Source organism: Acinonyx jubatus, chromosome A1, assembly GCF_027475565.1.
Source record: "Acinonyx jubatus isolate Ajub_Pintada_27869175 chromosome A1, VMU_Ajub_asm_v1.0, whole genome shotgun sequence".
Lineage (NCBI taxonomy): Eukaryota > Metazoa > Chordata > Mammalia > Carnivora > Felidae > Acinonyx > Acinonyx jubatus.
This window is the reverse complement of record NC_069380.1, coordinates 81,521,215-81,549,066: the sequence shown is the minus strand read 5'-3', so window position 1 is coordinate 81,549,066 and position 27,852 is coordinate 81,521,215. Positions and strand designations below refer to the sequence as shown.

The 27,852-nt window shown below is 43.4% G+C and overlaps 2 protein-coding genes across 9 annotated transcripts in view; one reads left to right on the top strand and one right to left on the bottom strand.

Moving 5' to 3' along the window:
• The first annotated feature begins 37 nt into the window (after nucleotides 1-37).
• Nucleotides 38-27,468, top strand: CHAMP1 (chromosome alignment maintaining phosphoprotein 1). Of its 3 annotated transcripts, none has more exons than XR_008296773.1 (3): nucleotides 38-178; nucleotides 3,785-3,914; nucleotides 27,251-27,468. XR_008296773.1 is itself a non-coding variant. In XM_027065294.2 (3 exons), exon 3 carries the CDS (start codon nucleotides 8,515-8,517, stop codon nucleotides 10,984-10,986), a length of 2,472 nt encoding a protein of 823 aa, XP_026921095.1. In that variant the 5' UTR covers nucleotides 38-178; nucleotides 3,785-3,914; nucleotides 8,461-8,514; the 3' UTR covers nucleotides 10,987-12,016. The 3 variants fall into 3 exon arrangements, 2 of the variants coding, with proteins under 2 accessions (XP_026921095.1, XP_026921096.1); XM_027065294.2 differs by lacking the exon at nucleotides 27,251-27,468 and adding an exon at nucleotides 8,461-12,016; XM_027065295.2 differs by lacking the exons at nucleotides 3,785-3,914; nucleotides 27,251-27,468 and adding an exon at nucleotides 8,461-12,016.
• UPF3A (UPF3A regulator of nonsense mediated mRNA decay) overlaps nucleotides 22,706-27,852 on the bottom strand; it is a 33,857-nt gene continuing 28,710 nt past the window's right edge. The window contains exon 12 of one of the 6 annotated variants that reach the window (XM_053218288.1): nucleotides 22,706-23,233. In XM_053218288.1, coding sequence (XP_053074263.1) covers nucleotides 23,022-23,233 — 212 coding nt within the window. In that variant the 3' untranslated portion in view covers nucleotides 22,706-23,021. Of the gene's footprint in view, nucleotides 23,234-26,558; nucleotides 27,408-27,852 lie in introns of those variants that run through there. The other 5 variants (XM_053218285.1, XM_053218297.1, XM_053218294.1 and 2 more) reach the window with 5 other exon arrangements.

Genomic DNA, 27,852 nt, shown 5'->3' with positions numbered 1-27,852 from the left:
CATCAGCCCCCACTGACCCGTCCCGCGGCCGCGCGCACGCCCGCGCGCCCGCATCCCGCGCCTGCGCCGCGCAGCCGTTCGGGAGGCCGCCGCGCTGCAGGGCCTCGCGGAGCAGCCGGGTCCCGCGAGCGCGGCTTCCGAGGTCCTTCGAGTGTCTGGACGCCGCCGAGGCCCACCGGTGAGGAGCGGGGCGGGACTGTCGCCCGGGCCGGGGCCCACTCCGCCTCCGCCAAGGGCCGAGTCCGGGGAACCCCGTCCGGGGCGTGCACCGAGGAGCGGCCTGCGCCCCGTCCGCCGGCGGGGTGGGCCTCGGGGCGGGGGGCGAGCCCCGCGTTCTCTGCGGGAGGCGGGAAACGCTCTGCGCGATCCCGCGGGGAGGTCGGGAACCGGCTCGGGAAGGAAAGCGCTTCTTCCGCTACGGGCCAGTACGCAGTTTTCGCGGCACCTCGTCGGCGTGGGCTTTTGTCATTGTTGCTGCTTAAAAATGAGCTGGGCAACCCACAGTGGGAGACACGTAATCACGTAGCTGGGAAGGGGTTAGTGCCCAGAATATGTGAAGAACTTCTACGACTCAACAACAGAAACAACCTGGCTTTAAAAAACGGGCAAGGGCTGGCCAGTGAGCACGTCACAGGATGCTCCGCAGGATGCTTCCAGACATCAGAGTTAGGAAAATAAAAACCAGAATGAGGTACCACTTCACACCCACTCGGACGGCTGTCATCAAAAGAAAAATAACAGGTGTTGGGGAGGGTGTGGAGAAGGGGGCACACTCGTGCATTGCTGGCAGCCACGTAAAGGGGTGCAGCCAGGAGGTATGGAAAAAGGGTTAGTGGTTGCTCACATTTTAGCGTAGTTACTCTAACACCCAGCAATTCCGCTCCTAGGGCTAAACTCTAAAGAATTGAAAGCAGGGCCTCAAATATTTGTTCACTAGTGTTACTAGAAGCTTTATTCAAAATGAGCCAAAGGCGGAAATACTCCAGATGTCTATCAACAGATGAATGGAAAGCAAATTGTGTAATGTAATTCATCCATAAAAAGGAATAAAATTCTAATACATGCTGTAATATAGATGTGGAAAGTGAAATAAGCCAGACACAAAAGGACAAATGTATGATTCCACTCATAGGTACAGAAAATTGAGTAGAGATTACCAGGGGCTACGGAGGTGGAGGGGTGGGGGGAATGGGGAGTAACTGTTTAATGGGTACAGAGTTTCTCTTTGTCCTAATGAAGAGTCCTGGAAATGGACAATGGTGATGTTATACAACATTGCAATATACTTGATTCCACTGAATTGTGCTTTTGAAAATTGTTAAAATGGTAAATTTTGTTGTGTTTTGCCATAAGTTTTTAAAATGTACGGGAAAAGGCAAAACCAGGAAGACAGTAAAGAGATCAATGGTTAATGAGGAGCACAGGGAATTGTTATGGCTGTGACATTCTGTCCATTCTGTAATGCTCGGTATGTGACAGTGTGTGGAAAATTATAGGCTTGTACAACAGGTAGAATGACCCCTAACTACACTCTGCACTTCAGTAACAATAATATATCACTATTCATTCCTCAGTTATAACAAATACTAACAGAAGTTGTGTGCAGAGGAGGAAAGAAGGTATATGAAAGCTGAAACTTTGCATTCAATTTCTTCTTTAACCTAAAACTACAAATAAAGTTTACTACTTTTCAATTGACATTTAGGGGTGAAGAGAAATGCTAGTGGATGTATAATGGAACCCGATTGGTTTTAACCGTGCTGTACATAATTTTGTGCATTTATTTTTTAAACTATGCATCAGAATGTTTTTAAAGACAACCAGTGGTGTTAGAGTCTAATGAAGCTGTTGGATAGGAGATAAGTGTGATGTGGTGGACTGGCAAACCACTAATGACAGAACTTTTTTAGGGACTGCGTGTAGCCTGTAGAGGCAGAAAGTAGGATGAGGGAAACTTTTGTAGAGTTACCTTCATACTTAGGCTTAGGAGCTCTGAAATTTGGGTGGGAGGGCAGAGGGAATCTGTGTGTCTGGCCTGTACTCAGGAGTCCCCATGGGAAAGACCTCATGGTGTTACAGCAGAGATCCAGAATCAGGATCTTGTGTTACTTCCTCTGACCTAAGTGTTGTGATCTTGGGCGCTTGTCTCCGTCAGCATCACTTTTCTCATTTTAAAGTGAAGGGTTTAGACTCAAGTCCTCTGACGACCCTTTCAGTCCCATGCTGATCATTGACTTACGATTAGGGAGGGCTCTTAACCTGGCAGGGCCAGTCATTCTAGTCCATGACTGAGTACTTTGTAACCCTGCTGGCTTCCACTTGCTGCTTCTAGGACACCTTACCTATTAATCCATACTTCTTCCACTTTTGTAGTTAATCAGTTTCTGTAATCCCAAAATACATGTTTTTATTTATTTATTTATTTATTTGTTTGTTTGTTTATATTTTTAAATGTTTATTAAAAACATAGAAACAGAGTGTGAGCGGGGGAGGGGCAGAGAGAGAGAGAAAGACAGACCCAAAGAGGCTCCATGCTCTGAGCCGTCAGCACAGAGCCCGACGCAGGGCTCGAACTCACAAGCCATGAGATCATGACCTGAGCCGAAGTTGGACGCTCAACCGACTGAGCCACCCAGGCGCCCCCCAAAATACATGTTTTTAAAGACTGCCTGCCATCCTGGTTGCTTTCGTTTGCGTGTTCCCCTGTGTTATGAACTCAAAGTGTCCTTCCTGCTCAGAGCTAGAGACAGCGATCTACTGGGACTTTCTGTCCAGTGTAGAATATGGAATGCAGTTCTCTGTAGATTCGTCTTCCTGATTTTGTGTACTGTACTGGCTTGTCAAGATCTTACTAAATTCCAGGGTATTAGTCAAGGTGTGTTAGAAAGAACCTGAATAGATGGCAGAACTTTAATCTGGTCCTTTGTCAGATGCTCATTATTTGCTTCATCTTGAGCAAGTTACTTAATGTTTAGGATTGAATTTCCTCAGCTATAAATTGAGTTTTAAAGTAGATGCTCCCTGAGGTCTTTCTGCTCTAAATCCCAACGTTCAAAGGCTAGATGATAGCTTAGGTCTCTTCTGGTTTTAAAATCTTGTGAACCTAAGGTCAGGTCTCCAGTCTTCATGACCAGATGTTTTAGAGGTAACAAACACATACTTTCTTAGCATACACCGTGTGCCAGGGATGTGCAAGGGCTACAGGGTGAATGGGTAGACCCTGCCCTCAGAGAGCCAGACTCCTGCCAGAGGGTGAATGCTACACTGGAGGTGTGCTGACAAAGAGGATGGGGGGTGGGAGTGGCCATTATTAAGAAGTAATTCTGCGTGAGGGGTCTGATGGCTGGGTGGCAAGACAGGGAGTGTAAAGAAGGGGCGATGCCTGTGCAAAGGTCCAGACGCTTGGTTTGTGGGAGAGTTACAGATGGGTCAGTACTTAGACCTGTCGGCAGCCAGACAGATCATGAAGAGCTTTACATGCCTGGTTTTGTCTGCTGAGTGCTGTCACATCAGCTGAAGTGGGATGGTGGGCTGGAGAGTGCTGTGGTTAAACACATGAGCGTTAATTCTGTAGTGGATTTTAAAGTGGAATTAGGCATGGGTGGCATCATGGTACGGTCACCTTTGGTATTATTTCAGTAAAGCAAGTGTTCAGCTTATTGGATCGGACCCCTGTCACTGTTGCAGGGAGCAGGACAGCGAGAGAAATAGGCAGAATTCTATTACAGGGCCACAGATGACCACAGAAATGTAGTTTTGATTATACTTCCTTTATTTTTTTCAGGTCCAACTTCTCATCTCTGTATCTCTGTTCTTCATGTACTACAGGCTTTTTTCTGTAGTTAAGTCAGAAAGCCATGTAGACTTGCCTGCCCTTTGAAGACAGACTTTTAAGACTTCTAGGAAGATAGCTGGTAAGTCTACCAGGGGATAGCATGTTGGTCTCTATTTCTTCCCTGCTGTAAAAGCACTTGTCCTGGATTCATAGTGTCATTCTACCAGCTTTACTTAGCATATGTTTTTGTTTGCTTTTTAATGTTTAGGAGAATATTTTAAGATATGAACATTTTTGAAAAGTGTTTGGATTTCGTAAGGAAAAACCACTTATAAGAGCATATACACTCATGTAATGATGTGGGAATGTGTGCTAGATATGCATTTATATGACAGAGTTTGGGGTTTGAGAAGTGAATTTTTTTACCATTCTTTTTAATTTTTTAAAGAGGTTTCTAGAGTATGATAATGAGGTGTGGGAGTAGGCAGGTTTGGGTAGTAGGCACTTTGAGATTGGCCAGAAGAGTTGGTGACAGGAAGAGGAAATAGGGGCAGGTGGGAGAGCTGGGGACTTTTAAAGTGTGAGGAGCTTGAAAGAGAATGGGATGGGTGAGATACTGATTGGGTGGCACTAGATGAAGGGTGGGAGAGCTGATGATTTAGGCAACAATTAAAGACCAAAGGAGACCGTCCAGTCAGAGAAGCTGAGGTGGCTGAAGGCCGCCCGAGGCAGAAGCCAGCGGACTTAGGCCAAATGGTATTCTTCAAAGACGGACTCATTTACAGGAGCAGCTGTAAAATGTAGTGAGCGTACAATTTCCGGAGAGGCAAGAAACAGAGGTACAACTGATGGAAAATAGAAGTAAGGAGAAAGAGTGGTAGAGCTTTGCCCGTAGAAAAGATCCACAGGACTTAGGTAGTAGTTGAGACCGGGGGTGTGGCTGAAGAGGGGACCAGCTCTCTACTGTTGCACTGTGTCAGAGGTGTCTATTTATGCATTGTGCTTTTGTGTTATCCTCTTTTTCATTTGGTAAAACCTTCCTGGCAATAGAATATTGTGCTCAGTCACTTCTGTGGTAGTAGAAGGAAATGCTCTATACCCTTACAGTTCATAATCTGATCCCCGTATTGTCCACTTATTGGGTTCGTTGATAACTTCTGTTTTATGAGTTAGTATTGGTAAAAGTTGGTGAGTTAGCATATAGGAAATAAAATCATTTCATTGATGGGACTGTATTAGGGAAAGAAAGGAGAGGGGTCGCTAAGTAAGATACTTTTGCTGTATGCCAGTTTCTTGAGAAGATGGGAAAAGTCTCCATAGTTTTGTTTAATAAGCTTCTGAAGTCATGGAAGTAAAAAGCCTCTTCCTGTCACGAGTGGGACCTGAGTATATTTGGGATGAGATACTATGTGTTGGTCAGTCATAAAGTTACCAAGATCATTTGGGAATATTTATTTACCAGAAATGAAGTATTTGTTAGAGGGTACTCTTGTAGTTTCTAATATAACAAATCATAGCTGACACTGAGTGCTAACTCTGAACATGCTACGAAATATCACATCCATTTTAGGGGAACTGAAGCATAGAAAGGTTTAGCAACTTAACAGAAGCCGTATCGTGGAGCTAGGACTCCCTCGAACCCAGCAGGCCTGAGCTCTTAACCTCTGTGTCATAATACATACGACATAGGGAATATTATACTACAATGATGTGATATCCCCCATTATTTAATATGATCATCCCTTGACTGTTCATTAGGGCCGCTTATTGCCAGGTAGGATTATTAAGATAAATCTTCCCTATTCTTTTAACATTGTTCTAGTTTTATGAAACATTGGGTCTGAGGTTAGCCTGCATGTTCTTTCTACATGTTTTACTTGCTAACCACGAGATCATGACCTGAGCTGCTGACTGAGCCACCCAGGTGCCCCAGAAATGTTAAGTCTTTTATTAAAAAAATTTTTTTTTCTTACATTTATTTACTTTTGAGAGAGAGAGACAGAACACAAGTTGGGGAGGGGCAGAGAGAGTGAGACACAAAATCTGAAGCAGCTTCCAGGCTCTGAGCTGTCAGCACAAAGCCCAGTGCGGGGCTTGAACTCAACAAACTGAGATCATACCTGAGCCAAAGTCGGATGCTTAACCAGCTGAGCCACCCAGGCGTCCCTGTTAAGTCTTTTAAATGAATGTTTTTGAAATTATTAAAGGGCGATCCTGTGGACATAAGAAGTGTGTACTGTTTTCTGAGGAGCAGTAACATGGAAGGAATACATTTTGACGCTTCATTACTGTTAGCACAGAGCACATTGTGGGTCCTGGGGAGTGGCTGGTACTTTTGGTAAAGGATGGAACATAATGTAATGGGAAAAGACTTTGTGATCCATTTGGATAAACTGTATGTGTTACAGAATCTGTTTTAGCAGTTGTTGGGTTCCCATGCTGAGAAGAACACACCAGATGGAGCCGGTGGAGAATAGGATAGAGTCCAGTTGGAAGAACGTGGGACTCTTGATCTTGGGGTCATGAGTTTGAACCCCGCGTTGGGAGTAGAGATTACCTTACAAAATTAAAAAGAAAAAGGAAAAAAAGGAAAAGAGTTCAGAATGGATTCATAAACACAAAACTTAGTAAATGCTAAATGGAACATTACACATCAGTGAGGAAAAGGGTTGCAGAGACAACTGCACTGTCCGTTTGGGGTGAAAAAATAAGCTGAAAAAATAGACTATCCCACTCCTTATAAACGATGGAGTAAAAATACAAATGTTAAAAAAAAATAGAATGAAACCATCAAAATCACAAGAAAAATATGTAGACTGCTTTAAAAGTAATGGAGTGGGAAAGCATGATTTAAAACAGTCGTAAGGAAAACCTTTAAGTTTTTCATTTGTATGTGAACCAGTTGTGTGTGAAAACACGCACGCACACATACACACACACATACCGTAAGTCAAGAGATGATAAACTAGGAACATACCTTCAGTAGAAGGACTGATTTATTTTATGCAAAGACTACAGATAATTAAAAGGACAAGGCATACCCTACAAAAGAAATACACATGTGTAATAAAAAGGGAAAATGTTCACTCTTTCTCATTAAAGAACAGCTCATTAAAACGATGATGAGACTCCAGTTTTCACCCTAGAAGTAGCAAAGATTAGAAGTTAATAATAGTGTTCTTGAGGGATTGGGGAATTGCCCCTGAACTGTTGGTTGGTGTGCAATACTACTGTAACTTTCTGAGAGGTGGGTGAAATGTATCAGTTTTAAATGCAAAGAGCCTTTGAACTGGGTAATTCACTTGTAGGAATTTTCCCTTCAGCAGCACCCTCATATTCAAGATATGTACAAGGAAATATAGTGCTTCCTCTATGTAAAAATGTCCAAAAAATGATCGTCATAATTCAGCAGAACTCCTGAAACCTATGCCTTCCCTCTCCATAGAAACATGAAAACTTGGCCTAGTTCTGTTTCCAGAATCACCAAAACCTGCTCCTCTCTTCGCTTTACCTGAAGCCTCAGGAGCCTGGTCTTGGTTCTCTTGAGCCACCTGCTCTTACTTAAATGAAAGCAGGTTGTAGAATATTGTGTTTAGAATCCTATTTGTGTAGCATGTCTTTGTGAGAGATTGTGTAGTCTTAGAGCAAGTGATACTGTGTAAATATCTTGTTCTGCACGAATTAGTATATTTCTAACTCTGAGCTTCTGTTACTTTTCACCATCCTAGAAAACGTGCTTATTTAAACTTTTAAAAAGTCATAATTACTGGCAAGCCAGCTCCTGCTTCAAGGATGTCCTCTATCTGAATTGCCCTTTTGCTAAGCAAACTCCTTTACATCGTTCAGGATCTACGCTGGAGCTTCTTTCCTTGACAGCCTTTTCTGTGTTGCCCTTCACACTTACCTGTGCAACTAATGTTAGCACCATAGTACAAGACACATCTTTAAACCCAAGTGCCTAGAAAAGCAGGGGACAGAAAATAATTAATCTTAAATGAAAGAATAAAATATTAGGATGGGTAAAATATTATAGAATGTGTTGATATTTTTAAAAAGCCATCTTTTCATAATTTTAGATTAATGAGTGTTTTCTGAAATGGATCTAGTTTTCTTGCTCAGCCTTAAATTGCCTAGCTTTAATTGAGATGTTTGCTCAACTTTATGTGCTGGCAGCTTGTTGATGCAGAGTTTTAGAGTCAAGGTGTAAGGCACACGCTGGGTAATTCTGGGGTCAGGCTTGGGTCACTGGTAGTCTAGAACATGGGTAAGGTACCATTCCGAACCTGTTTCTTCATCTATAAATGAAAATACTAATACTGAGTCATAGTCTTAGGTGGATTAAATGAGATATATGTAAAAGCAGTTTTGAGGCTCAGCTAAAAACTAATTCCATCTCGGGGTTCCTGGGTGACTCAGTCATTTAAGCATCTGACTCTTGATCTCAGCTCAGGTATTGATCTCAGGGTCATGAGTTCAAGCCCTGTGTTAGGACTCCACTACTTTAAAAAAAAAAAAAATTAGTTCCATCTACCTTTTCTCTTCAAAATCTTTGTTGAGCTATTATCTGATAAATGCACATACCATTCTAGACTTAAAATTAAGCAATTATAGAATGAAAAGTTCTAGGACAGCATTTTATTTAAAATTATATTCCCTGAAAATAATTAATTTCTACTTTATTGCAGCACTATTGAAAGTTTTCAAAGAATATAATCGTGTGTGTTGTAACAGAAAGAGAAATGGAGGTATTCCAGGAACTCCGTAAGCCCTCAGCACGTTTGGAGTGTGACCACTGCAGTTTCCGAGGCACAGATTATGAAAATGTGCAAATCCACATGGGCACCATCCATCCAGAATTTTGTGATGAAATGGATGCTGGTGGGTTAGGTAAAATGATATTTTACCAGAAAAGTGCAAAGCTATTCCACTGCCATAAATGCTTCTTCACCAGCAAGATGTACTCTAATGTGTACTATCACATCACATCCAAACACGCAGGCCCAGAGAAGTGGAATGAGAAACCAAAAACTCAGCTAAGCAAAGAAGCAGATCCTGGGAAGAGCCCTCCTCTTCCTGAACACCAGAAAATACCCTCTAATTCAGCAGAACTCCCAAAACCCATACCTGCCCTTTCCATAGAAACACAGAAACTTGGCCCAGTTTTGTCTCCAGAATCCCCAAAACCTGCTCCTCTCACTTCCCTGGAGCCTCAGAAGCCTGGCCCTGTTGTTTCTCCTGAGCCACAGATACCTTCTCTTCCTTCTCCTGAGCCTGCAAAATCTGCCTCTCTTTCTTCTCCTGAACTTCCGAAGTCAGTCCCTGTTATTTCTGAATCTCAGAAACCAATCCCTATTCCTTCTCCAGAACCACAGAAACTTACTCCTTTATCTCCTGAGCCAGTAAAGGCCACTCTTCCTAATCCCAAACCCCAGAAACACTCCCATTTCCCAGAAACATTGGGGCCACCTTCAGCCTCTTCTCCAGAGTCACCAGTTTTAGCTGCTTCCCCTGAACCTTGGGGTCCTTCCCCAACTGCATCTCCGGAGTCTCGGAAGCCAGCCCGGACTGTCTCCCCTGAGCCAAGGAAGCCATCCCCATCGGAATCTCCTGAGCCTTGGAAGCCATTCCCTGCTGCCTCCCCAGAGCCCAGGAGACCAGCCCCAGCTGTGTCACCAGGTTCTTGGAAGCCAGGGCCACCTGGGTCCCCAAGGTCTTGGAAATCCAGTCCTTCAGCATCATCAGGACCTTGGAAACCAGCTAAACCTGCTCCAGCTGTGTCTCCTGGTCCTTGGAAGCCAATTCCTTCTGTTTCACCTGGACCATGGAAACCAGCTCCCTCTGTGTCCCCCGCATCTTGGAAGTCTTCATCAGTCTCACCTGGTTCCTGGAAGTCTCCCCCCGCATCTCCTGAGTCGTGGAAGTCTGGCCCACCAGAACTCCGAAAGACAACTCCCACCTTGTCACCTGAACATTGGAAGACCATTCCCTCAGTGTCCCCTGAGCTTCGTAAAGCAGGACCTCCCTTATCTCCTGAGCTTCGTAAACCAGGCCCACCATTGTCCCCAGAGATCCGCAGTCCAGCGGGATCTCCAGAGCTCAGAAAACCTTCAGGGTCTCCAGAGCTTTGGAAGCTATCTCCGGATCAGCGGAAAACTTCTCCTGCTTCACTTGATTTTCCTGAGTCCCAGAAAAGTTCCCGTGGTGGTTCCCCTGATCTCTGGAAGTCTTCCTTTTTTATTGAGCCTCAGAAACCTATCTTCCCTGAGACCCGGAAACCTGGACCATCTGAGTCCCCCAAAGCCACCTCTGACGTCTGGAAGCCTGTTCTCTCTCTTGATGCTGAACCTAGAAAACCTGCCCTGTTTTCTGAGCCCACCAAAACAGCCCCTCCTGCTTCTCCTGAACCAAGAAAACGTGCTCTTTTTCCAGAGCCCCGGAAACATGCCCTTTTCTCGGAACTTCCCAAGTCTGCTATCTTCTCAGAATCCCAGAAGGCAGTTGAGCTTGGTGATGACCTACAGACAGATGCCATAGATGATCAAAAGTGTGATATTTTGGTTCAGGAAGACCTACTAGCTACACCTAAGAAACTCTTAGAAGACACTTTATTTCCTTCCTCAAAGAAGCTCAAGAAAGACAACCAAGAGAACTCAGATGCCGAGCTTAGTAGCAGTGAGTATATAAAAGCAGATTTAGATGTGATAGACAGCAAGGGCCAAGAATCAAGCAGCGATCAAGAGCAGGTTGATGTGGAATCTATTGATTTTAGTAAAGAGAACAAAATGGACATGACCAGTCCAGAGCAGTCCAAAAACGTATTACAATTTACTGAAGAAAAAGAGGCTTTTATCTCTGAAGAAGAGATTGCAAAATATATGAAGCGTGGAAAAGGAAAGTATTATTGCAAAATTTGTTGCTGTCGAGCTATGAAAAAAGGTGCTGTTTTGCATCATTTGGTTAATAAGCATAATGTTCACAGCCCTTACAAATGTACAATCTGTGGAAAGGCTTTCCTTTTGGAATCTCTCCTTAAAAATCATGTAGCAGCCCATGGGCAAAGTTTACTTAAATGTCCACGTTGTAATTTTGAATCAAATTTCCCAAGAGGCTTTAAGAAACATTTAACTCATTGTCAAAGCCGGCATAATGAAGAGGCAAATAAAAAGCTAATGGAAGCTCTTGAACAGCCACTGGAGGAGCAGCAAATCTGATTTTTACACTTGGCGTGGATATACGATCTACAGAGTTGTTTGTTGAAACTGTAAAGCCTAGTTAAGTAGCATAGTTGGAATGGTAGATGTTGATGTGTATGATGTACCGTGTTTGTCTCGGTAGTGTTACAGAGGGTAAGCATTTGGTCCTTTTTTTCATGGCCTCTGTTTATGTGGCTGTCTTGTTAAGTTAATAAATTCGTAACTATATTCCAGGTGGATTAAGATTTCTCTAATTTCTTTAAATGTATTTGAATAATATGAAGATGTAGGCGGTCCACTTAATCCAGAGCAAGTTGTACTCGATTTAAAACATCTAATAAAGTGTATCTTTTTTTGTGAAACTGACTTCAGACAATGGAAATTATTAGTTGGAATGTTTAACAATTAGGCATGAAATTTTTTCTCTCCTTATTTTCAGATCATAAAAGTTATTTTGAAGTTCCTATTTGATCATATAAAGTTAGAATTTTGAGCAGTTCTAGATGTTTATTAGCTTTTACGTCATGGAAAATTGGAGTCTCAGGGTTGCTGATTTTCTGCTAAAAGAAGAGGGGTCAAGTAAGTTTGAAAATATTTGCAGCCTTCTCCTCTAGGAGACTGGGAAAGATGAGTGTGACTTAGACTTAGGTCTTGTCCTTAGATGTTCCCTTTGGGTTCTTCCACACTGCACTGACACCCCCCCCACCCCCCCCACCCCCACTCCATTCTGGCTCTTTTCTTACCTGTGAGTTCACACCAATAGATGATCCTTAACTGCCAAATGTGTCAGAACTACACTTCTGCCCCTGGGCCTCATGCGCCACCTATTGGGATTTCAGACCTGGTAATGAGTAGGAACTGAAGTCTTCCAGATTCACAGTAGAAAATTTTATAAGTAGACGTTTCTGTTTGAGAGTACGTCAATTGTCTGTTTTCCATGGTTGTTACTGTAAATACCTTGTACCTGTTCGTGGGTTATTTTGTTCCAAAATATTTTGTCAAATGTGTATTGACCAAATTAAAAGCAAAGGCTTTCATGTCAGCAGTATCTTCATGTGTGTGTCTTCTTTTGTGTAATTTTCATTGTATAATACCCAGATTCCATTATTCTTTCCCATACCCCCTTTTTTCAGCATGCTGATTTTCATGTCTGAATAAGCATTTTCTAAGCTGTGTTTTCTCAGCTCTGTGGTCAGGTAAGTGAGGGAGAAGCTACCCTAGGTGAGGCTCCTTGTAGAATATCCACATCCTGGCTGACTCGTGAAACATTTAGTGCCATGAGGATTGGGAGACTACTTTTAATTAAGCTGTTTCTAGACATTTTTGAACAGGGAACACTTTTTCTCATAGCATCATAGTTAGCATGCCAATCGAGAAGGTAGTGTTTACAGAATACTGGGAAGGTCTTACAGGCTCCAGGTATCTCCCCTCTTTGAGCACAGTCTGGAAGGTAAAGCACTGTGAGTAGTTGATGGTGTTTTCAGTTCACACTTGGCACCTTGAGAGCAAGCTTCTACTACTGGGTTTTCCTTCTAGGCCAACAGTAGGACAGATGGGATATCTTGGATATACAGTGGTCTTTTTCTCATCTATACTGACTTGATTAAAATTACAACTGGAAAAGAGGATGTGCAGCACCCAGAAACACTTTTGAAGCCTGCAGTCTCAGACCAATTGTGTAATGTATAACACATTTTCCTTAGGACCTTGCATACTTCTCACAGAACGCTTCCTAGACTTTTGCTCAAGGTGGAGCCAACTAGATCCCATGACTTGCCATCTTAGGTGAGTTTTTTTGTAACACAGGATGTTATGCTAAAGTAGGGGGTGACAAATAGTTTTGGCCTCTAAGCCACCATATTCTTGGCTCATCTCATTAGTGGCTTTCCACTTTTTTTTCCTTTTACCTCTTCCGGTCAAAGTAACCTAATACCCTTTTTTTCAACCTTGATAATTCTGGTTTCTATATGATAGCATCCCAACTCTAATCAATGCAGCCCTACATGTTCATTTTATTTTCCTATGTAATTACAACTATTTTAAATGAACTCGATCCAGTTATTTTATATAATACGAAAAATTGTACCATCTTTTGCTCAACATTCATGGACCTGACACCATTACATTTTAGGGTGGCCTATTTAGTTTTCATTAATTTGACCCTAAGTACATGAACTGTGATGTGTCTTTAGCAGATACTGCTTTTGTTTTAAATATTGGTGTGGATTATAGCTTTTGTCTTAGATGAAGGCCTAGAAGGGTGCTTACCATGTTGGATCTTCAGTTGGATCGTAAAGTGAAGAGGGGCATCTTTTAAGCTGAGTTACATCCCTAGATCTTAAAAACCCTGAAATTGTCCCCATTTCTCAATCTTGCAGTTTCTGTTGAGTAACTTTGAGTATGCAGTGTATTAGTTTCCCCTTCCTGTCATAACAAATGACATGAAATTTAGTTGCTTAAAACAACGCAAATTTTCCGACATTTCTGTAGTTCACAGGGCCAAAGTCAAGGTGTCAGCTGGGCTACCTTTCCTGGAGGCACCAGAAGAGCATCCGTTCCCTTCCCTTTACATTTTCTGTCGGTTCGTGGCCCGCTTGCTAGCACCTACATCTCCTGCTTCCTTCTTCCATGTAAGGGCCCTTACGTTTACATTAAGCCACCCGGATAATCTAGGATGATCTCCCTGTTTTGAAGGCAGCGGATTAGCGGCCCTAAATCTTTGCCATATAAACTTCCATAATCACAGGGTCTGGTGGTTTGGACTTGGATGTCTTTTGGGGCTACCGCCTGTTAGACCTGGGCTTGAATTTTGGGGTTTTGATTCCTCTGCTTGACCTATTGCAAGCTAGGTTTCTTCAGCAGTATATCTTCTGTGGCCACCTCACTGTGTACATGTATTAGTACAGTAGACTGCTTGTAGTCTGGGGACTCCAGTGTCAACCCCCATTCACCCTTTACACACAAATAAGGTCTCCACAAGACTGATTTTTATGTTGCACATTTAAGGTCCAGTTACTTAGGATCTTCCATTGGCAAACCATACCTTACTCAAGCAGCCTTCCAACCCTCCCCCTGCTCATTTTTTTCTTCCCCAAGAAAATGCTCCCTCTGTTTCCTGTTAAACTGCTATCCTCACCAAGCCTGGCACATTTCCCTCCACCTTCCAATGCTAGTCTTGGCCAAACTGCATTGTGTTTTAGGAATTGGAGAAAGAACAGAAAAACCCTATAAGGTTGAATTGGGCCTCATTTAGTATTGATTCAGTGCAGGAATGTAACATTTTTGTTACAAATTCTCCAGACTGGAGACGCTACACTAAATCTGAAAACTGAAAAAAGTCATTGGAATGAAATCAGATGTGTCAACACTTTTGATCCTCACCAATTAATGGCTTAGTTGGTTTGAGCATAATTTTAATTAACTTTTGCTTCCATCACCACCCAATCTATTGCGAATGCTTGTCGTGGGTCTGGTTTGTATAAATGGGAGAGTTTTAGTCATGTGAAATAAGAAGGTAGTAAAAGCCAATCAATTCCAGTGAGGATTCTGGGAAGATGGTGGATTGGGACACCCCAGGAATCTGTCCCCCCCATGTGGACAACAATTACACTCATAGAACCTGTCTGATGTAACTATTTGGAACTCCAGTCTCTTGTAAGCTCACAACTTCCAGGGGAAGACTTGGACAGTAAATTTTAGCTCTTCACACAGTGGCAGCTACCCATCCCCCACCCCTGGCCATGTGAGCACCTTGCCCACAACTTACAGGAACTAAGGTGGGTAAAAAGGACCCTGTCTTCCAAATGTTGGGCATCTGTGCTTTGCTGATTGCTAGTTTTGATCAAAGAGGTGCAGGCAGACAGGCATTCTCATTCTATCTCCCCCATTAATGCAATCCCCTTCCCCCACCCCACTCCCACCTCCCGGCTGAAGTGACTTTCAGGATATTTAAAGGGGCAGCACTCCACCCACCCACCTCCCACTGCCCTGACCTCAGTTTTGCTTTTCCCCTTTGGGGAGCCAGACTTTAAAGACTAGGACTTTGGAAAACAGCTGCATGTACAGGGAAAATTAGAAAGTGGCCATGAATGCCCAAGGAAAGGCTCAGAATAGACATAAGACACTTTACACCTCAGGCTGATCCTCAGCGTAGAGCATACAATAATAAGACAGTAAATCCTGGGAAAGGAGGAGAAACTGATTTACACAGTTACACATTTTAGATTCAAATGTCCAGTGTTTCACAAAATATCATAGACAAACAGGAAAGTGTGACCCATTCAAAGGAAAAAACTTCAACAGAAACTGTCCCTGAGAAAGACTTAACGGCAGATCTATTAGACAAAGACTCCAGAACGATGGACCTAAAGATGCTCAAAGGCCTAATGAGAAGTGGAGAAAGTCAACAAAATGATGTATGGACAAAATGGAAATACCAACAGGGTGATCAAAAACCTAAAAAGAAACCAAGAAGAAATTCTGGAGCTGAAAATACCACAACGGAGATGAAAAATTCACTAGAAGGATTCAAAGGCAGATTTGAGCAAACAGAAAAATCAGTGAACGTAAAGACAGGATGATGAAATTTATCCAGGCTGAGGAACAGAAAGAAAAGATTGAAGAAAAGCAAGCAGAACCTAAGAGACCTGTAGGACACCATCAAGTAGACGAACATACACTCTGTGGGTGTCCGAGGAGAAGAGGGAGAGAAAGGGGCAGAGCAAATATTCAAAGAAATAAATGCCTGAAAACTTCCCAAACATCCAGGAAGTTCTACAAACTCTGAAACACATTATAGTTGAAAGAAAAAGAATGAATCTTGTAAGCAGTAAGAGAGAAGAAAATCGTCACATACACAGGATCCTCAATGAGATTATGTGCAGATTTCATATCAAAATTTATAGGCCAGAAGACACTGGGTCAAAGTAAGAGTGCTAAAATAAAAAAACCTGTCAACCAAGAATCAAATATCTGGCAAACACAGTCCTCCAAAAGTGAGGAAGAAATCAAGACATTCCTAGAAAAAAAAAAAAAGCTCAGGGAGTTTGTGACCACTAGATATGTCCCACAGTAAATGTTCAGCAGAGTCCTGCAGGGACACTAGACACTACCTTGAAGCTGTATGGAGAAAGTAATATCTTCATAAAGGTAAATATATGGTCAATTATAGATGCTGGTATTATAACAATGGTTTGTAACTGTACTTTTTTCTTAGCTAAGTGATTTCAGAGACTAATACATATAAAGAAAAAAATTATTATAAAACTAGTATTATTGTAACTTGGCTTTGTGACTCCAAGTCTTGTTTTCTCCGTTACTCAGGAGACTACTGCATTTAGAAGAATTAGTTTTGGTTTGGGGACATACAGTGTATAAAGTTGTAATTTTGTGGCATCAACAACGTAAAGGGGGAGGGATAGAGTTGTAAGAGAGCAGAGTTTTTGTATGCTTATTCAACTTATGCTGCTACAAATTCAAATTAGAATGTTATACTTTAAGATGTTGATCCCCATGGTAACCACAAAGAAAATTGCTGTAGATTTCATGCAAAAGGAAATAAAGAATTCAAGCATTTTACTTTTAAAAATCAACTAAATGTAAAAGGGAAAAATACAGGAATGAGGGGAAGAAATCTGGACAAACTTTCAATATGCCCTATGAGCTATAGAGCATATGGGAAACAAATAGCACAATGTCTCATCTAGTGGATCAGACAGAGACTTTCCACCTCAGCAAGAAAGAATTGGATGATAAACTGAGGACAGTTCACGAGCCCCCTTATAGGTGGGAAAATGGGGGGGGGGGCAGGACCCCAGAGGGTTGTGCTGGTGCGAAGGGGCTCTTCTCTTCTGCCAAGCAGAGCTGGCTCTGCTAAATGACCATCTCAAATTCACAGCCAGCAGAGTGAGGCAGGCAGGAACTGACAGGGTCTGCTGACTCCACAGTGCCTGGCACATTGTAGGCACTCAATAAATGCTAGTTGAATACATGAGTGAATGGACTTTCCACACACATGCAAGTGAAAGGCTACCAGGAACCTGATGCTGGCCAGCTGAGTCCCTTTATGCGATGTATCATGACAACACAAAGCCAATCATCTTCCAGTCTTGTTTGCTCCTGCTAAGGAGGAGGCAGAGGGCACTTTGCTTGGAACAGGGTTCCTGAGTAAAGGTCACCTGCTCTTGCTGGTGAAGGAAAAAGCAGGAGTGGTGAGCATAGAAACCAGCCTGACCTTGGATACTCTGTGCTTGTGGAACTGCAAAAGGAACCCATGACTTCTCTCCTGCCCTATATTATGTATGAGACTGGAAGCCAGGCTCCCTCTCCATGCAAGGACTCCCACCATCTGACTGTTAACAAAACTGAGGTAAGGCACCAGCAAAGCTAAGGACCTACTTTGTTGGACATTATAGCTTTAATGCTTGATAAGCACACACTTACTCTCCTGCTGAGGATAATGAGCATAGTGGTTGAGAGCTTGGGCTGTGCATTCAGACAGACCTACATCTTCATCTTCAGACAGACCTGCCTTCATCACTTAATGTGTGTGTATATGTGTGTGCATGCCTGAATGTGAGCTTGAGTGAGTTATTATCCTCATAGGCAAAATGGGATAGATTGCAGGACCTACCACATAAGGTTATTATGGAATAAGACGCATAAAGTGCTCAGAGCACTTAGTAAATGTTAGATGCCACTGTTACTCATACGTTAATTGAATTGTGCAAATGAGAATTTTCACCACTGGTAGGGAAAGTAATATTGAAGGATGAAGATTTTATGGCTTACCTCCTCTTGGCAAGGTATTGCAGGCCTTTGGGGATTTCTTTCTATCAAACATCTGAATTACAAATAGCCAACACGTAACCACCATGAAAATATCCAATGGCGGACTCCCACCCTGGAGTCATAGCTGATGTTGGAGCTCTAGTGGGCAAGACATCTGATTCCCTACACACCATGTGAGTGTAAGTCACCATGTAAGTGAGGCATTGGGTCCTGCTTAAAACTCAACCCAGGCACTACTTCCTCACCGAGGAAGCCTTTCTTGCTTCCAGGCTGGGCAAGACACCTTTTCCAAGGCTCCTAGACACCTATTGTTGCTGACTTTTACTGGAGTGTTTCCCTCTTCTTGAGGGCAGAGACTTGCATGTCATATTCCTGGAAGTAGCATTTTCTCAAATATTTGTTGAGGAGTAGAGGATTGGGCATTCTTTGCTACCCAGCATTTTCCCATGGACACCGTGCTACCTATCAGTTATTTTTGAACCTGGCTGCACATTAGAATCACCTGGAAAGCTTTATGGGGCACCTGCGTGGCTCAGTCGGTTAAGCCTCTGACTTTGGCTCCAGTTATGATCTCGCAGTTCATGAGTTCGAGCCCCACATTGGGCTCTGTGCTGACAGCTCAGAGCCTGGAGCCTGCTTCAGATTCTGTGTCTTCCTCTCTCTCTCTGCCCCTCCCTTGCTCATGCTCTGTCTTTCTCAAAATGAGTAAATGTTAAATTTTTTTTTTAATAAGAAAAAAAAATCACCTGGAAAGCTTTAAAAACTACTGGTTCCTGGGCCCCATTCCAGGCCAGTGAAATCTGGGTATAGAACACAGGCTTGGGTGTTTTCCAGAGTCTCACATGTTTCCAAATACAGTCACAATTGAGACCCAGCATTATAAACCATGAATGCTAAGCCCTCAGGCTTACCCATAGCCCAGCCAGCCCACCCTCGTGGAGCTATTGGGGAACACAGGAGTAGGAGCAAGTGACTGTGCCCATTGTGAATCACATTTGTAGTAAAGCAGGAATGTCCTGTCATGTAATTTTAGTTTTAAAACAATATCTAAACAAGCAGAGAAAAAGCCAAAGGAGTTCAATTCTTTAAATTGTGGTCCACGAGGGGTGCCTGTTTGGCTCAGTCTGAAATCCGACTCGATGTCAGCTCAGGTCATGGCTTGTGAGTCTGAGCCCGAGTCAGTACTTGAAGTCTGTGGTTAAAAAATTACATTTGTTCCCAGTGGGGAACTCTACTGCCCATGTTTCACCTTTGGAGCTTCCTGTCATTAGTGAAGCCATGTTTGCCAGAGGAGAAGCACAGAGGGGAGGCTGGGCAGAAAGATGGCAGCCTCTGCTGGTCTCACCCAGCCTCTTCCACTCTAAACGGGTGGGATTTCCTCTGGACAGAATTCAAGGCAAGCAGAAAGTATCATGAGACTACACAACTTTCCAGACGTTTCTCATGTTTAAGGGATGTAGATTTTCCTGTATCATTTCTTAAGTAGTAAGCTGGAGGAGGGATGGCATTTAAGGGTTTGGGTGAGCGAACAAATGGCAGAAAGACCCAGTAATTTGGTATAGCAAAGGCCTGGTGTAAGATCTCTTTCCCTTACAGGTTGGCTGGTCTTTGGCACATCACATGGTCTGTCTGCAACACACCTGAATGATAATACTGCTTCTAAGATGAGTTCAAGGACACACAGGAGGAGGTTTGAGAGACAGTTTAGGAACACAGAGAAGGGTGTGAGCTTGAGGTCACAGAATGATTTCCAAAAGGCTAAAAAAGCAGAATGAATGTGTTTTAGACTTAATCAGATTGTGAGTACAGAATGAGCAAATGAGCCGGTTCCCAAAGGGGAATTTGGGGAACAACAGTGTATTTAGTGAAGGCTGAAATAGCAGCTGAAAATCTGTTTTTTATCAAGTTTATTTCCCAATTGCAGTCATTTTTCATACAATTAAATATTTCTACTTGCTATTGACTAAGAAATAAACATATAGATTAGTTGCCAGGCAGAATCGTTTTTAGCAATATATATTTGACTATTAAATATGTGTACAATGTTTGGTAGTAGTATAGAACAAAATTAAAGGGTTTATTGATTAGTTTTTAAATAAATTAACTTCCTAAAGTCCAATACTAGAGTTTCATATACTCATGTACTGCCATTTACTGAAGCAACATAGCTCCCATTATCATATTCTCTGCTTCACAAACTCCTCTAAGTTTAGCTACACATTATACTGCATTACCTTAGGTAGTAATAAACAGACTGTTAGCTCTACATAAGTTTAATCTTGACTTTACTGCATTTAGTAATCTCTTAACAAGATGTGTTCCTGATTCCTTTGTATAAATTGGTCCTCATTTTGAGACATAAAGTTCACATTTATTTGAATTGAAAACAAAGTTATGGGGCACCTGTCTGGCTCAGTCAGTGGAATATGTGACTCTTTATCCCTGGTTTGTGGTTTCAAACCCCATGTTGGGTGTAAAGTTTACTTAAAACTCTTGGGGGCACCTGGGTGTTTCAGTCAGTTAAGCATCTGACTCTTAGTTTCAGCTCAGATCATGATCTCACGGGTCCATGAGTTAGAGCCCTGTGTCTAGCTCCACGCTGAGAGCATGAAACCTGCTTGGGATTCTCCCTCTCTCCCTCTCTCTGCACCTCCCCGCTTGCTCTCTCTCACTCTCTCTCTCAAAATAAATAAACTTTAAAAAAAGCAAAGTTATACTTTTCTGAGAAAATAAGCCTGATTTTGACTCATTGGTCTAAAAACAAAGACTAATTGGCAGAGGTTACATGGTGACTATTTTCCATAAATTGCATTAATTAAATCTACAATCCAAGGCTTTCTTAAACTCTCTGTAAAAATATTGTACTGACAAACATGTACTGAAATTACTGCCTTGAACTCCACCCACCAAGTTTTCTTGAATAGATCAGATTAAACTGTTTACCTCTAAGAATGAAAGGGTAGCAGGTGTGATTAGTAGTTATTTGATAAGTCCTGGTAAAGTCTTCTTCTGTGCCTGCTTCCCAGGAACAGAAGATTAATGAGTCTACTGATTGAATAACAAATCCTTTTAAAAGTCAGGTCTTTGGGGCGCCTGGGTGGCTCAGTCGGTTGGGCGTCCGACTTCGGCTCAGGTCATGATCTCGCAGTTCGTGGGTTCAAGCCCCGCATCAGGCTCTGTGCTGATGGCTCAGAACCTGGAGCCTGCTTCGGATTCTGTGTCTCCCTCTCTCTCTGCCCCTCCCTTGTTCATGCTCTGTCGCTCTCTGTCTCAAAAATAAATAAATGCTAAAAAAAATTTTTTTTAAAAGTCAGGTCTTTGGGGTGCCTGGGTGGCTCAGTCAGTTGAGCACTTCGGCTCAGGTCATGATCTCACAGTTTGTGGGTTCAAGCCCCGCATCGGGCTCTGTGCTGACAGCTCAGAGCCTGGAGCCTGCTTTAGATTCTGTGTCTCCCTCTCTCTCTGCCCCTCCCTTGTTCATGCTCTGTCTCTCTCTCTCTCTCTCAAAAACAAACATTAAAAAAGTTAAATAAATAAATAAATAAATAAATAAGGCAGGTCTTTGCTTTCAGTAAGATTGAGAGGATTATCAGATGGTAAACCCTCAGAAGTAATTTGTGATTATAGATAACTGGAACATTTGGTGTATTAACTTGAAAGAAATTTAAAGAATTAGGTGGAATTTTTATAACAAGACCCCTCTGCTCCCTCATACATCAACACAGTCTCAGCAATTAGACCCATAAAAATGAAAAACGGAAGAGGACAAGGTATTCTTTCAATTCGTCTGTGAACATATGAACCAACTGGAAAAAAAATCCCCATCTGAGATGAATTTTCATTTTAACATTTTATTACTGGAAATTTTAAACTTTCACAGGAGAGAGAGTAATAACATGGACCCATACCAGCTTCAGCAGTTGCCAATATGCTGCTGTTGTCAATTCACAGAGGGACATTGTACCTTCTCTGCTTAGGTCTTCGTCAGGCTGCTATAGCAGACCACCACTGACTGGCTCCCATGGTGGGCAACACCTGTGCCAGAATGTGTGTGTCTGCTTCTTTGGGCAGGTTACCTGGAAGTCATGGATGGATTCTCTCTGCCTGGAATAAGAAATGACCCTCCCAAGAGAGGTGAGGAGCCCCCCACAGATTTCCTGCTGAACGAGCAGCAGCAGGGCAAGTACGGGCTGCGGTGGAGGGGACACAGTGTGCATGTGGCATTTTCAAGTCACCTTGGGCATCATGGCTGCCCCTTCCTCCCTCTTTAAAGAAAGCCCTTGTTCTTGGCACTAGAGGCCTGGCTCATGGATATGAGGGAAGCCAGGGCGTGTCCCACTTGGCTGAACTTGTACAGGCTGACTGTGGTTTGCAGCAGCCCCCAGGAGAGCTGCAGAGCATCCATGGGACCTCCTGTCTAGGAGCTGATAGGGGTCCTCCATGGGCCACATGGTCAGATGCTTTTCTTTCCTGAGAGTGTCCCAGAGTGGAACCAACAAAGGGTGAATTGACTTGTTCACTCATTGAAAAGTGCCTACTCTGTGTCAGAACCAGTGTTAGGCTCTGGAATATGAAATGAATAAAGCAGCTTGCTTCTGTGGTGTTCAAAGGCAGAGGGGAGTGGTAACAGAAAAACTAGTGCTATGAGGGGATGAATGGACACAGAGTTGATTCTTTTTTTTTTTTTTTAATGTTTATTTTTGAGAGACTGTGTGTGTGTGCACAAGCAGGGGAGGGGCAGAGAGAGAGAGAGAGACAGAGAGAGAGACAGAGAGAGGGAGAGAGAGAGGAAGATACAGAATCTGAAACAGGCTCCAGGTAAGCTGTCAGCACAGAGCCCGACACAGATCTGGAACTGGGGAATGGCAAGATCATGACCTGAGCCGAAGTCAGACGCTTAACCGACTGAACCACCCTGGTGCCCCAACACTGAATTGATTCTTAAATGAAGAGTGAGTTTCCCAGGGGAACCTGGGTACTTGGGACACTGGGGAGACTGGTCCATAGCAGGTGGCTCACACCCTTAGGTGCAGGTGGAGCCTGGGAGCCTTGTGGGATTAGAAGGTCTGCATGGGGCTCAAGCTGCTGTACTCTCCAACAAGTGAGGGTACAAGGGAGAGGCATCTCAGTAGCTAAGGGGACAGCCACCTCAGCAGGAAACAAGGACACAAAGAGGTGACTGTTGAGGCAGCATGTGTGTGTTGGACACAGCAAGGGGCAGGAAGGATGCTACCGAGGCACAGGTCATCTCAGATTACTCAGGTTCACAGCAGTGCCATCCCTAAAGTGACCCCAACTGGTGACACCCATGCTGGTCCCTTGTGTCCTCTACTTGAGACAGTCAACTCCACAGTTGCTCCCAAGATGTCAGTGAGCTGGGTTCCTGCAGCATACTGGCCCCTGAATCTTGCCAACGGAGACACAGCCTTTCCAACAGAGTCAAGCTTGTGGATCTTTGCCAATCTGCAGTAAATGCCTACAGAAAGAAAAGTCCCATAACAAACATGTAGGTTCTCACAAGGTCCTTCGAGTGTAGCTAACCTCCTGGCTGGTGGAGGATCTCTGATCTGTGGAATTATTCTAGTCTAGAAATTGGTTGAAGGGACATGTCTCTACCTGATTGTTACTCAAGTCAGGCCTATATTCACAAGATCTGACATAGGTTTTAACTACGCAAACCAAGCAGGAATCTAGTGGGCAGTTTATCCTTTTCAAACCTAGGCACTTGGTAATCAGTCACCCCCAGAATTATCTGGGGCAGGGCCATTCTGACCACTACACTGGCCCTGTTGCCTGCTATGTTCAGCTTCCTGGCTTGACACTAAACTCCTGAGTCTTCCTTTCCCATTTAAGCCAGGGTACCTGTATTAGTTGCCTCTGGCTGCCATGACAAATGGCCACAAAAGTGTAGTGGCTTAAAAGCACAGAAATTTATTCTGTTATAGTTCTAGAGGCTGAACCCACCATCAGTATAAGCAGGGCTTGTTCCCACTGGAGGCTCTGGAGGACAGTCTGATCTTGGCCTCCTCCAACTTGTGGGGGCTGGGCTTCCTTGGCTCGTAACAGCATCTGCACATCACCTTCTCTGCATACCTGGGTGTAAAATCTTTCCCTGCTTCCCCTTTTAAATCCTGGATTTAATCACGTGTACAAAGACCCTTTTTCTCCCCAGGCTCCAAAGACTAGGATGTGGACATCTCTTGCGGCCATCCTCCAGCCCACTCCAGAGTCCACCTTAAATGTGATGGGAATTTTTGGCCTCTCAACTTCACTTGGCCACCACTGAGTTTAGGCCCCTAGTAGCCAGTTGAGCAAACAACTAGAACTTCTCCTTTGTTTAAACCAACACACTATCCATGAATTCAATCCAACTTAGTATCATTTTCTTTCTTCTCTAGACTCCTGCACTCAGAATCTATACTTTCATTTGTTCCCCTCATTTTGGCTGACATGAATTCTTAAAGGGCTGTGTTCTTTTTGTGTGGAAGCCAAGTTGTTCCAGTATCAACTTTGTTATTGGCTACTTCCGGTCTGAAAACAGTGGTGGCGTGGGGAGAAACATAAGATCTGTTTCCTTGGGGACGGGACAGCATGGGAGTAACAGTGGGTCTGGGTGTTGGTGAGCCTATCAAAGACTCCTAAATACCTCCATTCTGGTTCAGAGGACACTCTTTCTGTGTTACTGAACCAACTGTCACATATGTGGCTATTTCAACCCTGTTTTACCCCTTGCATAGCAACTCTCAGGGCTTATGTTTTAAGAATTCAGGTTATTTTGTTTGCTGCTTACATTGCAATTCAGGACTGTTAGAAATCACCACCTGACACTACAATCTTGCATTGCTTTTGCCTTTCACATTGTTCCGTAGTGATCGCAGTGGAGCAAACCTGAACAAATCCACAACAGATAGTTGATACCAGGTCACCACAGATGATTAGCCACTTTCCACCACAGGGTATGGGCTGCCAGATTCTTTTTGCTGGATACTAATGGTATTTCTGCTCAGGCCAGTGTAACTTCTTCCTTCAGCTTTCCCTGTGTTACTTTTGCCTCTAACTCCCTCCCTGTTTGTCAGTTTTCCTTTAGAGTTCTTGGTTTTAAGCAACAGAAACCAATCCTAGTTGACTTAAGCAGAGAAGGGAAATTATTTGAAGGATCTCAAGTAGCCCAGAGAATGAACTTGAAGCCTGGAGAATGAGCTGAGGCTCAGAACCAACAGACCGGGTGCAGTGTAGTGAGCACGTACTGGGCCCCTGGGGAAGCACCACTGCCCTCCCACTGGGTGCCATTATCCCCACCACCGCAGGCTGCTGCCTTGGATGGCCTGATTGTGCCTGCCTCTGCATCACTCTTGAGTCAGGATCATGACGTCAAGCTCTGGCTTCCTGTTGCCAGGAGCAAGGGACCCCAAATAGATCAGTGTACTTGGGGAGAAGATGATTGATTAAAAGGTACATTTCCTTGTCCACACTTTATTTCAGTCCTTATGCCAGTGAACTGTAATGGTCTATTCATCCACTTGTGTGGATTTTCCTGGCAAACAGAGAGCTCATTATCAGCACAAGTCCTATGCTTTGTAACATGAGCATGTGGCATCTGTCCCCAGCACAGCATACACACCCAGACAAGTGGGTCGTCACTGAAGGAATAAAGTGTGTAGGCTGTAAAGCTGCCCTTGGCAGGTGAGGGTTTGTGTCTGTGGTATGGAAGGGGGAGATGCAGTCATGTCTCTTATTCCTAGAGGGTAGAACTTGTAATTCACATCTTAGAAGCAGCACAAGACGGTTACTGAAATGTGTATTAAGTGGAAATGCTAGGTTCTAGGAAAACCTGGATGACTTCACATTTTTCTAAATATTTCTTGATTAATTTGCAAAAGTTGCAAGAGGAACCACAGCTTTATCACATTACGACCTATCAATTGGTTGTCCATTAGAACCTCGAGCCTTTGGGGTTTCTCTTCATAGTCGTTTGTAAGTGGAAGTAATGGCTGTGTGCTGCTGGGGCCTCTGGGTCTGATAGGCAGTATGGTGGGGTTTCTCAAGGCTTCAGAACCACCTTGAGGATAAGAGCTGAGACCTAAATTATCAGTAGTTCTTAGGCAGCACTTGAGAATGTGCATTTCTGACAAGTCCTCTAGGAGCTGCTGGGGGTGGGGTATCACACTGTTGTACAAAGAGTGGATTTCCTTGGGGTGAATGAAAGCTTTCTCACACATTAAAACAAAACAAAACCTTTCGTCCAGGGTCAGATTTGTGTGCAAGTAATAGAAATAGTCACTCAAACTGTTTACACAAGGGACACCCCCCTCACCTAACAGAAGCCCACAGGAGGTGGGTAGTTCGACCACCGCAGTCAGGAGCCCGGGGTCTTCCCACCTCTGCATTTTGGCTCTGTGTGAAGGCTGACTACCCTTGGGCCTCTTTGGCCACATACGGGAGGATAGAGTTAGGTCTGCCCTGTTCCCTCCCTGCACTCACTGACATCATGTGCCCATCACCTGACCAGTGACAGCCAGCAGGCCCAGGCCCAGAGCAGACTGGCCGCGTCTGGGGTCTGCCCTGGTCAGAAGGAAGCAGGCTGCTGGGGGATCTGCTTGGAAGAAGGAAGGCGACAGGAATCACATGGCTACTTGGCAATGGAGAGAAAATACATATCATTATCTGTCACTTAAGGTGACAGTTTTTGCCTAGAGTATTGAATCACTCCATTTTATGTTTATGGCAAGATAATGGTGACAACAATTTAGTGCTGGGTTACAAAGAGCCTAATATATGACACTTACAGCTTTTTAAAAGTTGTTCCTTTGAGGATCTGACAAACATTTAATATAAATGTTTCTTTCATTCCATAGAAAGAAAGAGTATGATCTTGCTTATTCATAATATCAGGGAGACTAATTTAGGGGCCATGGATGGCCACTAGAGCAACAGTGTCATATCAACACTCAACATGGATTTCGGATGAAGGGTTTCTGATCTAGACAATCTGGTTCTGGCACTTATGACCTGGAAGATTCGAGGAAGACCCTACCTTTTAGGGTTTTAGCTCCTTGTATGTTTAAGGAAGGGTATGAGCCCTGAGGATGCAGGGACTAGTCTGCTGTGTTCACTGCTTATGCCCGACACCTATAAAAGTGCCTGCCCCACAGAGGCGCTTGGAGAGAATGTGACGAAAGAATGCAGGAACCTCCCAGAGTGGTTACACTGCCTCTTCAAAGGACTGTTGTCAGACTACAAGTAAAGAGCATCATAAATGTGAGATGCTGTTACTTCACTTGAGGGACACTGGAATTCCTTAATGATGCCCATCTTTTCAGTAGGAATATGGCTTTGTTACAAAGATAGGTATACCCTCTGTGAAGAAGCACAGGTGCTCCTCAAATCAAGTGATGTTTTTTGAGAGTGTGTGGGACTGAGTTGGCCTATTATAACCTGGTCTGTCTCTGCCTGTGTCTACCCGTCTCTGTCTCTCTCTCTCACTGATGTTTAGGGCAGATGCACAATGTGTTTGGGAAAGAAGTATCATTGGATTATTCTTTGAATCTGCGTCATGGAAAATTTGATTTGTTAATTCACATGCCTGACAACATAATGCTACAGATCTTCTCTTTTCTTGATTTGGATGACATTGGGCAGCTCTCAAAAACCTGCAAAAAATTCCAAAAGGTAAGGCCTTAAAATATTATATACACACACACACACACACACACACACGCACACACACGTGTGTGCATGTATTTTTTACTGGTAAATATTACACAGAATTTCAAAGAGAAAGGGCATGATTTAGAAAACCTTAACTTCATGTAATGACGCACTGGATTTTGGCAATGATAAAATATGTTTTACTTACAGCCTAAGAAACTGGTTAAGTTATGCTCAAGAGGAAAAAGTAGCACCAAGAAAGAAAGATAAAGTGGTCTTTTGTAAAATATAAGGTCAATGAGCACTGTAGGCAAAACTATTCTAACAAAAGGAAATGCATCATGCTGCATTTCAAGGTAAATGGTGTTAAAACACACATATTAAAGAGAATGTTAAAAACAGTACTAATACAGTTTCTAATTGAACTTAAGCAAATACTAAAAACAG